Raw genomic sequence first — 12,370 nt, 5'->3', positions numbered from 1 at the left:
GTGAAAAGTGTGAAGATAAAGTTTAATATTTCAAGACCTTGTCTAAAATACTCTAAGAGGTTTTCACATAGACACACAAGCATGTGACCAGATCCCCCAGTCCTACACTGAGGACCATGTGTCAGTTATGCTCCTCACTGGTTGGACCTTGACCATTTCATTGTAGAACATGGGTTCCCTAATAAGTAGTTTTGACAGGCACTTTATGCCTGTCTGTTTCCTAGAATGTAGGAATTTTCAGTAGCTGCTTGTCACTTTGCAGCTGTTCTTTCTTTGGAAAGGGAGTTGCAGATATAAGTTATGCCCTGAAAGCCTTTCTGGTGTAGAAGCAATCTATCCTTTCTTAGGGATCATGCTTTGAGAAAACTGAGAATGAGAGTATTTCTGTTGCAAAGACAGTAAATCAGACTTTCACAAAAGTTTGGCACTACTAATATAAAGTATGTGGAATTTGTTTATTTAGCGAAGATGCATTGATTTTATTTCAAAGTTAGGTAAAGTTTTTTAATATATATATAGTTGATGAAGTAGCATGATTTGTGTCTGATCTTTCACATTTAACAGTTGCTTGGAAAAGATGCTAATTAATGAAGAGGAGCAGCCACTATTGGTATATTTTTCACAGATCGGTGCTTTCTTAAATAGAAATTGAAAGTAACTCCTAACACTGAATGGGCTTGCTATTGAAAAAGTAATGATCTCCTGGTGCAAACACAGTTGCTTGTGGACTTAAGCCTTGGCCCTGGTGGGGAATTTGGTCACATTTTACAATCTCTGTCAAAGAGTAGACAGCTGAACTCACACCACACCCAGCTTATAAAATGTCCTGGAAGATGGAGGAGCACCAGAGGGGAAGGACGTTGTGCAGCCTGGACTCAGTTAATTGTGTTTAAAATGCCAGATGCTAAAGAGTAACTCGGTTCCTTGCTGATCCCTTAACTCTAATTCATCCAGCGCCATGAAGCAGCCTGCATGTAAGGAATGGAAGGAGCGTTCAGGGTCTCCAAGTGACAGCCTCTAACTAAAACGGGGTGGTGCCAGGCAGATTAGAGTGTCTAAAGCTGACACCACGACGGTCGCATTTTTGGGCGGCAGAGCCAAAGGAGAGAGAGGCCAGGTATTCCGGCCCTGGCTGAAAGATGACCGATCACCAGAGGGCAGCGCGCGCTACGTGGAGCGTTCAGATGAAGATGTTGATAGTTCAATAGGTCTCCGGTTTTCTTCGTGATATGTTAATATAGCAAACTTAACCAAGATCTGGTTCCCTCTCTTTTTAAAAAAGTGCTAAATTGTTTGGAATTTTAAAGAGTATTATGTAATAAAAACTTGTTGATCTTATTTTTTCTTGTTGGCTTTTTGGGAAGCAGTAGCTCATCTGATTTTTCGTAATCTGAATTTCACTGTCTTTCTTGCTTTGCAAAGCAACTCTAGTTATCTTTGTGCTGCTTCCATGGTGTCTGCTGACATTTTTGGCATTTGCAAATTGCTCAGGGCTCATTTGAAAAGCAAGTTACCTAAGTGATGTCTTAATGATCTCAAGCTCTTGCTTGAAACAGCCTTAGAATAATCCAGAGTGCAGCTTGCCTGCAAACGTTTCCCAGGCCCACCGTGACCAATTTTTACGTGGTTAGACAGTTCGCTTTTAAAAAGTCCAAACTGCAACTTTTTCACATTCAGAAATCAGCTATTTAATTTGCTTAAGTGACAAAGTGAGTTGATTGCGTTTCACTTATTCTAGAAGAAAGAGTTTTGGTTTGTAGTTGCCTTTGACTTTCAACCCAGCGAGTTGTTAACTGTTCTTGTTGTTAAAGCTGGTAGTTGTATGCGTTTACTTGGTGTTTGCTTTTTCTGCTTGCTATAGAAAAACACAGTCCCACTGCCAAACATGTCTTTCAGCTTCAAACACTCCAGAGTGAAAATTCGAACCTCAGGAAACAGGCCACAACCAATATATATCAGGTGCAAACTGATTCTGAGTACACAGACACTTCCAACCACTCTTCTTTAAAGAGACGTCCATCTGCCCGGGGCAGTAGGCCCATGTCCATGTACGAGACGGGATCAGGTCAGAAACCCTATCTCCCAATGGGAGAAGTGAACCACCCCGAAGAGAGCAGGACGAGACTCCAGCCTTTCCCCGCGCACGTAAGTAACACCACTGGCGCTTCTGCTTTTCACTCTCTGTCCAGCCTGACTCCTGCCTTCCCTCTTCTGAACCTGCAGATCCCCAGTCTCTGCTTTGCCAAATTGGGCTACAAGAGTCGTCCTTGTGTTTGCTGTATTAACATGTCGACAGGTGCTTGCAGTGTTCCCACAAGCACTCAGGGCCACTGGCCGAAAGTTTTCCAACGACCCTGGGGATTCTGGCTCTTGCTCAGCCCCTCTCCCCTTTTTCTCCCCCGTATCCATAATATCTTTCCCAGCCAGCCACTATTGGAACTTTTTTGGTAACAAGCTTCCTTCCCTATTTCCAAAAACAAAAGCAAATTATAAAGGTTACTGGCGGCAGTAAGTACCGTCTTCTTCGAGGTAGACGGGCATGTGCCCCCTTACGCACAGGAGCCCTGAGAATTCAAGGCGCCTCCTCTGCTCCTCCCAGTGGAGCGGGTGGCGTCTGTGGCCTGGGCATGCAGGCCAGGTCTGGAAGCCTCTGGGCCTCCGCAGCCCCTGTACCTGTGGTCAGTGTGCCTGCTTAGCTGCATCCTCCTCCCTGCGTGGAGAAAGTGTTGCTTTTTCACTTCATAAGAATGAGATGTAAGAATTCTATATCGACCTTACAAGTGTTACATTCCAAAGATCGTATTCTGTAACAGGCTACTAATGCTCCTATTCTACAGTGGAATAACTATTGTGTTGTGAGGGTTTCAAATATTATATTTCTTGGGGATTAATTTGTTTTAAAAAACCTATGTTTTGACAAAATGTTGCAGGCATTTTGAACCTATGTGATGTTTTCTCAAAGAGTAATATTTATCTTTTTGAATGTCAGAGTTATTCTTCAGTCCACTTTTATAGGAATTTCCAAAAAAATTCTCAGAGTAAATAGAAAGTAAAGGATATGGTCTAGGAAGTTAAGCCCTAGTTTAATTTTGTCAAGCTTTAATGTGATAAAATTACAGTGTTATTATATTGTAATTGGGAGTCTACTACTTCAACTTTTTAAGTTGTTTGGGCTGAACATTCTAAAGCAATTGATTTGATACATTGGGTGTTATGGGAATGCCATTGAACTAAGTTAAGAATCTTATTTTTGTATAACTGAAAACAAAATTTAGGAAAAGCCACTTTGTTAGTTTTCACAGTGTACTGTTTAATTTTAGAAACATTTAAAATGTAAGAATGTCTTATTATTGTAAAAGTTCTATATCTGTACTAAGGAGCAGATCGATAGCGTATACCAACTTTAAATCATTTGTATAGTTTTTCATTTCATATCATCTGTCCTGGTTAAAAAACAAATATTTGTTTAAGGCTATCTATTAAAAAAAAAAGAAACATTGGCAAATTTGACAAATTATGCTAGGTATTGTCTTTCCCTCATAGAAAAGTAGCCTTATAAATTCCAAGTAATTTCCGAGAGGCATTTCACTAAGGGATTAAACATCTCTAGGGATCTGTCATTGGCTAGCGTGGAAGTTTCAGCACTGATCTCATGTGTGTAGTGAGTTGCTTTTTAGGATTCTTTTCTGGGAAACCTGGGCCGAAGCCAGGGTAGGAGGTGGGGTTTTTTGTTTGTTTTGTGTTTTCCCGAGTGTGTTTCTTTTTCCCCTTCCAGATTGGGAGGAGTGCACTTGTGACCTCCTCTTCGTCTCTGCCTTCCTTCCCCTCCACACTTTCCTGGTCGAGGGACGAGAGCGCCCGAAGGGTTAAGTACACTCTGAATGCTCTGCTCTCTGGAGGAGGGGCAGTGCTCCTGGCGCTCTGTGCTTCTCCCAGCCCTCCCTCCCTCCGCTAACTGCTCTCTGTCCTGCATGAGGCAGCGCTTCCCTCCTGGTGTCTCAGCTCTCAGCACTCACACACGCATGCATGTCTGCAGGAGGCGGCCTCCGTCTCCTCGAACTCCACATTGCTCAGTCTCACGTGACATTTAACACAGTCTGCAGTTCACCCTGTAACACTGATTCTGAGCATTCTGTCTTTTTAAACAATCAGAAAATTAGCTGGCTGCTGGCTAAATATTATAGTAGGGCAAATCTGTCCAAATTTGTTCAGAGAACTAGTGTATTTGGACTAACGGAAACACTAAGACATCGTGCTCTTTATTTTTTATTGTTTTTTACCTCGACATATTTTACCTCAGCACCTTACTTGACAAACCAAGGTTTTGCAGTCCCTGCATTCTGCATCCAGATTGCAACACATGGCAGCACTGAAGGTGTAGGCACCTGTTAGTATGAAGCTGTTCACTTTGTTCTTTGGTCAAGTCCAGCTTGCCGACGTATAATTTACATTCCCAGTAACAGCACATGATACAGATAAGCTCCTTTTAGAGTAGCCAGGCAGCAAGTATTTATCAAGCACCTTGTCCACACGCAGCCTTTTGGAAAGTCAGTTAAAGGGTCCTGGGGACTTAGGTGACCTCCCTGCTCCCAAAGGCACTGTCAGTTTAAAAAACAGTTTCATGCATGAAGAGTACATGGCAGCAAGCTGGGAAAGTCATGACAGAGCACAGGCTTTGCAGACCTGCGTTCAGGTCCTGGCTCTTTTGTTTTTTACTGGAAGGGCAGTGTGGCTAAAGTGAGAGGAGGGAGGGTGGGTGTGGGTGAGGGACCACCTTTACAGACCAGGGGGATTTGCACTGCCCTTTGTCCATTCCCTCCACATCGGCAGGAACGATGGAGAATCTTGCCCACTGCCAGTGCCTTATGGCACGTGGAGGCCCTTTGGGGGTTCTTTTCTGCACTTTTGAGGTAATCTTTAAAAAAAAAACCTCTTGACATATGCTACTATCTTCTGAGCAGTTCTGAAAGTGAACTGCACTGTTTATATTACAGTATTTCAGTTAAAGTAAGGGGCAGTTAAATAGAAATGAATATCTTATTTGAAATGTTGCTAAGAGTCAAGTAAACCTCTTTTTGTCCACTGTGAAAGTTTTTAAAAATTTTTTGGTAGTTTTGAGAATTATTGCAAGGACTGCTTACTGAGACAGTGTTTTATACTGGCCATTTAAACGGGTAATCCTCATTGCTCCTGACAGCTTCATCGTGAGGTTAGGCTTTTATGGCATGTCTGTACGCAGAGAAAACTACCAATCTATTAAATAAACTGAACCAGCACCAGCTATAAGGTAACTTTTCTATTAACAGCTTTGAGAGAGCAGCACTTTTAACTAGTAGACCTTAGTTCTGCATGTTTACAATAATTTTCATAAAATTAATGCTGACTAATTTGAAATCCTGAAATATGCTTTTGTTGATAACGATGAAGGATTTAATGTAAGTAATGGATTTCCTGGGTGGTTATTGTTGTACGTTGTTTTCTGTATTTGAGAAACATTTCCTGAGTACTTTTATTAGATATATGAGTCATTACTCTTCTAAAATGTTTCAATGAAACTTGGTACTTTTGATCATTGTGGAGGTAATGCATTTGATTTGTAATTGTCAAATTTACATCAAGGAAGGCAAAAAGATCCATTATAAAAAGGTGGGGTTTTTCTGGGTTTAATTCCGTTTTCTAGCTTTTTCCACCGGAGCAGCTCTGGACAAATGTCCCAGAATAATTATTTAAATACACATTTTTTACATTCCATTTTATGCTGTGTATGTGCATGTACACACACAAATACACACTCATCTCTCTGTGTGTATGTATATATAAAAACTAAAGGAAAAGAAATGTATTAGTCAGACATTCACTGTGAAAGGTAAGAAGAGATTTTTTTGTTTTGTTTTGTCTTTTGTTTTGTTTTGTTTTTTGAGATCATCTCTGCAAGAGCCTGGTTTCACTGTTCCCTGCCTGCCTTTGCTCTTCCATGTAGATAGCCAGTAGCCAGTAACTCACTGATTGATCCATAAAGCCAAACCAAAAGCAGCTAGTGAAGCAGAACTGCTTGCTGGTAGGAGATGTAAACAAAGGGATCTTAAATGTTATAGTAGTTTTTACAGAACTTAGCTTTACAGACTCTCTTTATAGCTGCAGGCCAACATTTTCAGTCATTTGCCAGTTGTATTTGAGTGGTTTCAGTACGAACTCGTATTGAACTTTAGGAGCCCAGTGCAAGTGTCTTACGTTAAGTGGATGGGACCAAATAGAGCATTTGGGGGAAACATGAAAGACCTCAGCAGACAGAGAAAGAGTGTTCTCCCTGGGAGAGGACAGAGAGGGGTCATGGGGATAGTAAGCAACACGTGGTATGAATAAGGAGCCTTTCCCCATCTCAGGGCTGGCTGCCTGCCTGCCTACCCTCCCGCATAGGGCCTTCAGAGGGCCAAGCAGCATTATCAGGAACAAATAATTAAACTTTATGGAGACTTACTTAACTGACTCACTCTAAGGGAGCCATTCATTTGAGTGGAGCTACAGGGTCTCCGTGTGTTTAAACAGGGCTCTGAATTTACAGGCGCTTTAACTTTAGCCACATTTCATTGCAGCAACCATAAAATTCCTTAGGCACATGTTTTGATTAACTTGGATTAAATTCAAGTTACAGAGCTAGAAATAGCTCATATTTCTCTTTTGCTATTGCTAATCAATTTAGGTTTTAAATCAGCTTCCACTGATTCCTGTTCAAATGAAGAAATTCCCAAGCACTGTGGGTAAAATAAATACTGAGGGGAAATCCTTTGTATTAAATGCTCCAGAACTAACGTACTCCCCTTCAAAGGAATGTGGTCCCCTTCAAATGTTGTCACCCCAGAAGGCCCTGTACTTAGCAGTGCTGCCATTTGCTCAAAACAGTTGTAGGCTTCCTGTGTCCCATTTTTGTTGCACCATATCTTTATGTTTTAAGGGATAGATGTTTGGGGAGACAGATGAAAGGGGTTGGACACCAAATGTCACACCAGGTTACTCCATTTTGGTTCACAAACAACGTGTGGCAATGAATGAATGGTTTCTGGTTTCCTTGTGTGGCTCACACGAGCCGTCTCTGAGGATAGTTCTTGGAGAGCTGTGTTGTGAGCAGTGGTGGTCCTCAGGGCCCCAGGTGTGTGGGGTATTGGAGGTAGCAGGAGACAGGAAGCCCAGGTTCTTAGTCCAGGTTTTCTGCTGACTCTTTGGCCTTGGGGGTGACCGCCAGCTCTTTTGGCCCTTCCTTTTCTCATCTGGTATTAGACTAGCTGATCTGCAGGCGACTCCCAGTGCTCACATCTGTGGATATATGTGCGGACCCATTTGCTTCTTAAATGGGCCCCATTATATTATAGTTAAACTCCATACTCCTCAGAGAGCTAAACATGAGCGTTGCCTTGCGCGTCTGTTAGTTTGTACCGGGGGTCTGTGTATGGAGCAGCTAAGAAGCAAAGAAGAAAATGGGGCAGAGAAGGAAAGAAACCGTTTCTGGATCCACTATTCATCTGTTACTAAATTTAAAAAAAAATTTTTTTTTTAATTTTCTGGCCACGCCACGCGGCTTGCAGGATCATAGTTCCCTGACCAGAGATCAAACCCGGGCCCCGGACAGTGAAAGCACCATCTCCTAACCACTGGACCACCGGGGAATTCCCTGTTCCTAAATTTTTAATAAAGCATCGGCCCCCGTCCCAGATGAGATCTGGGGCATGATGGCCACGTAGCCTGACAGGTAACAATCCCTGAGAAGGCACCCAAGAAGTGTCTGGTGCTCTCAACTAATGGGGTCGCCTTTTCTCTTGTAGGCATCCAGGCTGGAGAAGCAGAACAGCACACCTGAAAGTGACTATGACAACACTCCCAATGACAGGGACCTGGATGACTTGGGGTACATGTGCAGGAAGAATGCCCTGGGGCTGGGCTCTTCAACCAGAGACCGAGCAGCGTGGTCAGGAGGCACACTTCACCACCTGCACCCACTTCTCTGTTTTCAGACCCATAACGTCCTCAGATATTAAGGCATAAGTTCATAGTTCACACCTCTTCCCATCTCCCATTATTGCCACAGGGGCCTTTTGTTCTTTTACCAGCAGGTTAGACTCATCTCTGAGTCTGTAATGCGCTTAAAGTCAGTACTCCATTTCATTTTTGAGTCAACGTTAGGTTACATCCTGCATTTACATCCCGAGGAATTGGCTCGATTAGGGTGGCTTCATAACCACACACCCTCCCTGCTCCGGTTGTTCCCTCCCTTTCCCCATCTTTAGCCTTCCTACTAGGGTCATCATGTCCACCCCCATGGTAGAGTGAAACAGCCTCTCTATGAGCTGTGGCTGCCTGCTGATGAACCAGCCTTACCCTGAGTCTCCTGTCAGACAGGATAAAGGAAACCACAAAAGCAGCCCACTCGCGCCTTTGGCACATGCACATGCTGTGGCTCCTAGAAGCAGAGAGGCAGCTGATAACTACCCGTCACATTTAACCACTTCTTCAATGCTCACAGGTCAAGCAGGAAGGGAAGGCAAAGAAGTACAGTGTGGCAAGGTGATGGCTCAGGCCCAGATGTGGCAGAGCCCCACAAGGCCCCGAGCCCCGTCTTCCCCAGCACCGAAGATGTCATCCGGAAGACTGAACAGATCACTAAAAACATACAGGAGCTCTTAAGAGCAGCCCAAGAAAATAAACACGACAGGTAAGGAGGCTTGAATATCCGGCCTGGCAGGACGTGTGCACATGCTCTGGAAGAGATGCTGCTGCTCCCTTACAGATGGGGATTTTTTTTTTAATATGCTCACTTCAAAAGTTGTTGAAGGGCTTCCCTGGGGGCGCAGTGGTTGAGAGTCCGCCTACTGATGCAGGGGACGCGGGTTCGTGCCCCAGTCCGGGAAGATCCCACATGCCGCGGAGCAGCTGGGCCCGTGAGCCATGGCCGCTGAGCCTGCACGTCCGGAGCCTGTGCTCTGCAACGGGAGAGGCCACAACAGTGAGAGGCCCGCGTACGGCAAAAAAAAAAAAAAAAAGTTGTTGAAAATTTCAGGTTTATGTAACAGGCTTAAAAACAAATTTGTCTTTTTTTTATGTAGTATTTTTAATCTTTCATCTTCTTATGAAGTGCTCTGAATATAGCTGCCTCTAGAGATAGAACTGCAGCATATTTGGGGTAGTGACATTCCCAGTTCTTGAGGTGAAAGAAGCTACCTCAAAACTAGCAACACATTCTCCCGGCCACACTGCTGTCTGTGGTCTCCTTAGCTGGGGAGAAATCTACTGCCATAGAAGGTATCCTGAAATGAACCTGATTTCTTACCTTTTTCCCTCATGCATGTGCACGTCTAAGAAGCAAGTGGTTTTTAGAAAAGTTGATCTAATTGTCACGCAAATCATTCTCTGCTCCTGAATGAAGAGTCTGCTCACTCTGGGCAGAACCATATCTTGCAGAGTTGTTTCTTACTGCAGAGAAGGGTCCAGCTCTCGTTCTAACTCACCCCTCTGTCCTCTGGTAAGTTGTTAGCTGTTGCAGGTGGTATCCTAGTCTCACGCGGCCGGCCTGCTCCAGACACAATCATGACACGTTTAACATCATCCCACTGAGTTTATGAAAGCGGCAAAATTTGATCAAAACCCAAGAACAATCTCATTGTTTTCATCAAGTCAGCAAAGTTTAGGGCTTCAGTGAAGAACTTCTCTCCATGCCTTTGCACGAACAAAAGTTGTTCAAGGAACACAGTACTGCTTCTTCTTTTTCCTGTTCTCTTCCATGAAAAGATGCACCAGTGTCTTTTGCATTCTCTGTGTCCCTCGCACTGCCATGCTCACCTCCCCATTTTCTACCCTCTTCCGTTTTGCTGTACAGTTCAGACTTCTCCCAGTGTCATTATTTCCCACTCAGTAGGAGAGGAATGGTCAGTGTTTATTGAAGGAGCAGAGCTAGTCTTCATGGATGGACTGCTGGAGGCTCCTCAGAGAAAAAGAGGAACCTGCATAATTTCTCAGCCTCCTTCCACGAAAATTATATAGCTGTTTATCGCTCCCCTCCCCCGGACATCCTCTTTATCACATGCCCTTCCTGCCTCACACGCTACAGGTGTGGAGTTCCTCTGCTCCTCACCCAGCCTTGGCAACAGGCAACTTCATTACCACATTACATAAAGCAAAACGTTTCACACCTCAAACGTATCAAGGCACCGTGAAAACAGGGTGAACTCTTTCCCTGGGGCTCTCCCACCATTGAACAGCATGCTTCACTTCTCATTTCCCCCAGCTCAGAAGTGCCTTGCTCATATTTCAAACAGCAGCCAAAAACTATGCTTACATTAAGTTTCTCTCTTTGATGGTTATCAAAAATATAAATATCTGCCCTGGAGCTGTTTCTGGCTTCAAATATCACAATATGTGGTGCTTGGTACAGTTTGGGAAGTTTCTTTTTTTTTTTTTTTTTTAAGATGTACAAATCTATTCAATATATGTCATGATCTGTTTTCTGTAAGAACCATGAGAGAATGATGCAGAGATTTTTAATCATCAACTCACTTTTTTGGTTTAAACTAGAATTGGTCTAGAGAATTTATATTTTATAAATTGTTCAGTGTTCTCTTAAAATCTCTGGTTCCTTGTGTATCTGAGACACTTTCTCTTTTTTTTGGCTGCATTGGGTCTTCGTTGCTGCGCGCGGGCTTTCTCTAGTTGCGGTGAGCGGGGGCTACTCTTTGTTGAGGTGCGCGGGCCTCTCATTGCAGTGGCTTCTCCTGTTGCGGAGCACGGGCCCTAGAGTGCACGGGCTTCAGTAGTTGTAGCACGTGGGCTCAGTAGTTGCGGCACGCAGGCCCTAGAGTGCATGGGCTTCAGTAGTTGTGGCGCACGGGCTCTAGAGCACAGGCTCAGTAGTTGTGGCACACAGGCTTAGTTGGTCCACAGCATGTGGGATCTTCCCGGACCAGGGCTCGAACCCGTGTCCCCCACATTGGCAGATGGATTCTTAACCACTGCGCCACGAGGGAAGTCCCGACACTTTCATTTATAATCTTGCATTATATGAATTAAACCCATGCCTTTTTCTCTTGTTTTCTCCTCTCGATATCCATTGCTTATGCTCGTCCTAAGTGGACCAGTAGCCCATGCAGACACGGTCAGGCTTAGTCCTGGTCCCCTGGGCTGAGCAAGCTCCCCACAGCCCCGACCTTCCCTCAGCCTGGTCCCATCCCCTCAGCCTCCAGCCTCACTCCCTGCCTGTCTCTGTTTCTGTCTCTCTCTCTTACACACAATTACACAGTCCAGGGATTACTGCATATTATGCACAAAAGCCTTTTCAAGGAAAGATAACAAGTTGTGAACATGGACTCCCTGTGGTAGAGAAGGAGGAGGACTTTGTCATTAATCTGCATGTGCTTTCTTTCGTGGCTTATTGAGGACTTCCTAAAATATGTCATAATGTGAGTTTTTGAGAGATGTCCTTAGGAAAAATGTCTCCTCTATGTAGCAGGAGGAAAGGGTGAATTATATTTCTGGGTCAAAATGAAAACCATAACCAGCAAAACATAAAAAACTCTTAGGTGTGGATCTCAGTTAATGCTCAAGAAACATTTGTGGCTGATACAGTGGTTGCTGTGGACATTGCCTTTTTTTGAGGGTCTTTGTCACCAGATGGGTTGTTGCCCCTTCACATTTGCAAGTTAAGTAACTCCTATGCATTGGTGTTTTTGTTATTACATGGTGTATGGTTCTAACTGCTCATAAAGGTAAAAGTCGGGAATTCCCAGTTGGAAGGCATTTTGGTATAATTCAAACCAGTTTCTTGAGATGCAATGATTTAATTAAAATGTAGGCAGTATTAATTTAAATGAACACCTTGAGGAGGTGTAGATACCTTTACAGACTAACTGTTCTGTGGTTCCACCTGGCTGGTAGTGGACATTGCCTACATTCATACCTGGAGACTGTTTTTGTCTGATTGAATGAACTTTCAAGAAAGGATGGGGCCCCTGTTTTATCACAGAGCACCTCCTGTTGATGTGGGATCCACAGCAGGTTGGCCGTGGCCTCGACCCCTTTGTTACAGGAATGTAAATGGGACCTATTCTTAGCCGAGTATTCTCTGTCTCAATTATTTTCACTGTCTTTGAATAACCTTTTCAATATTCTTGCAGTTATATTCCCTGCTCAGAGAGGATACATGTAGCTGTTACAGAAATGGCAGCATTATTCCCCAAAGTAAGTCACTCCCTACTAACTTGGTTCAGATCCCTTTTAATGAACCGTAAGAAATTTCTTTATGACCTTTACATTATATTAATCTTTTTGTAGCACAGGAAGTTTTGAATATGCAAATAGCCATATAGAGCTTTGAAATACTTTTTGTGCT

The 12,370-nt window shown here is 43.6% G+C and overlaps 1 protein-coding gene across 25 annotated transcripts in view; it reads left to right on the top strand.

The window, feature by feature from the left end:
• Positions 1 to 12,370, top strand: part of GIT2 (GIT ArfGAP 2) — a 62,513-nt gene that overhangs the window by 33,440 nt on the left and 16,703 nt on the right. For 11 of the 25 annotated variants that reach the window (XR_007471812.1, XR_007471811.1, XR_007471810.1 and 8 more), the window contains 5 exons: positions 1,897 to 2,145; positions 3,776 to 3,865; positions 7,818 to 7,900; positions 8,516 to 8,704; positions 12,156 to 12,219. Coding sequence is in view for 21 of the 25 variants with exons in the window: in XM_033408707.2 (XP_033264598.1) it covers positions 1,897 to 2,145; positions 3,776 to 3,865; positions 7,818 to 7,900; positions 8,516 to 8,704; positions 12,156 to 12,219 (675 nt within the window). In the remaining 4 variants the exon portion in view is untranslated. Of the gene's footprint in view, positions 1 to 564; positions 1,339 to 1,896; positions 2,146 to 3,775; positions 3,866 to 7,817; positions 8,705 to 12,155; positions 12,220 to 12,370 lie in introns of those variants that run through there. The other 14 variants (XM_004281402.4, XM_004281400.4, XM_033408709.2 and 11 more) reach the window with 7 other exon arrangements.

Source organism: Orcinus orca, chromosome 15 (genome assembly GCF_937001465.1).
Source record: "Orcinus orca chromosome 15, mOrcOrc1.1, whole genome shotgun sequence".
Taxonomy (NCBI): domain Eukaryota; kingdom Metazoa; phylum Chordata; class Mammalia; order Artiodactyla; family Delphinidae; genus Orcinus; species Orcinus orca.
This window is presented reverse-complemented; position numbering and strand designations above follow the sequence as displayed.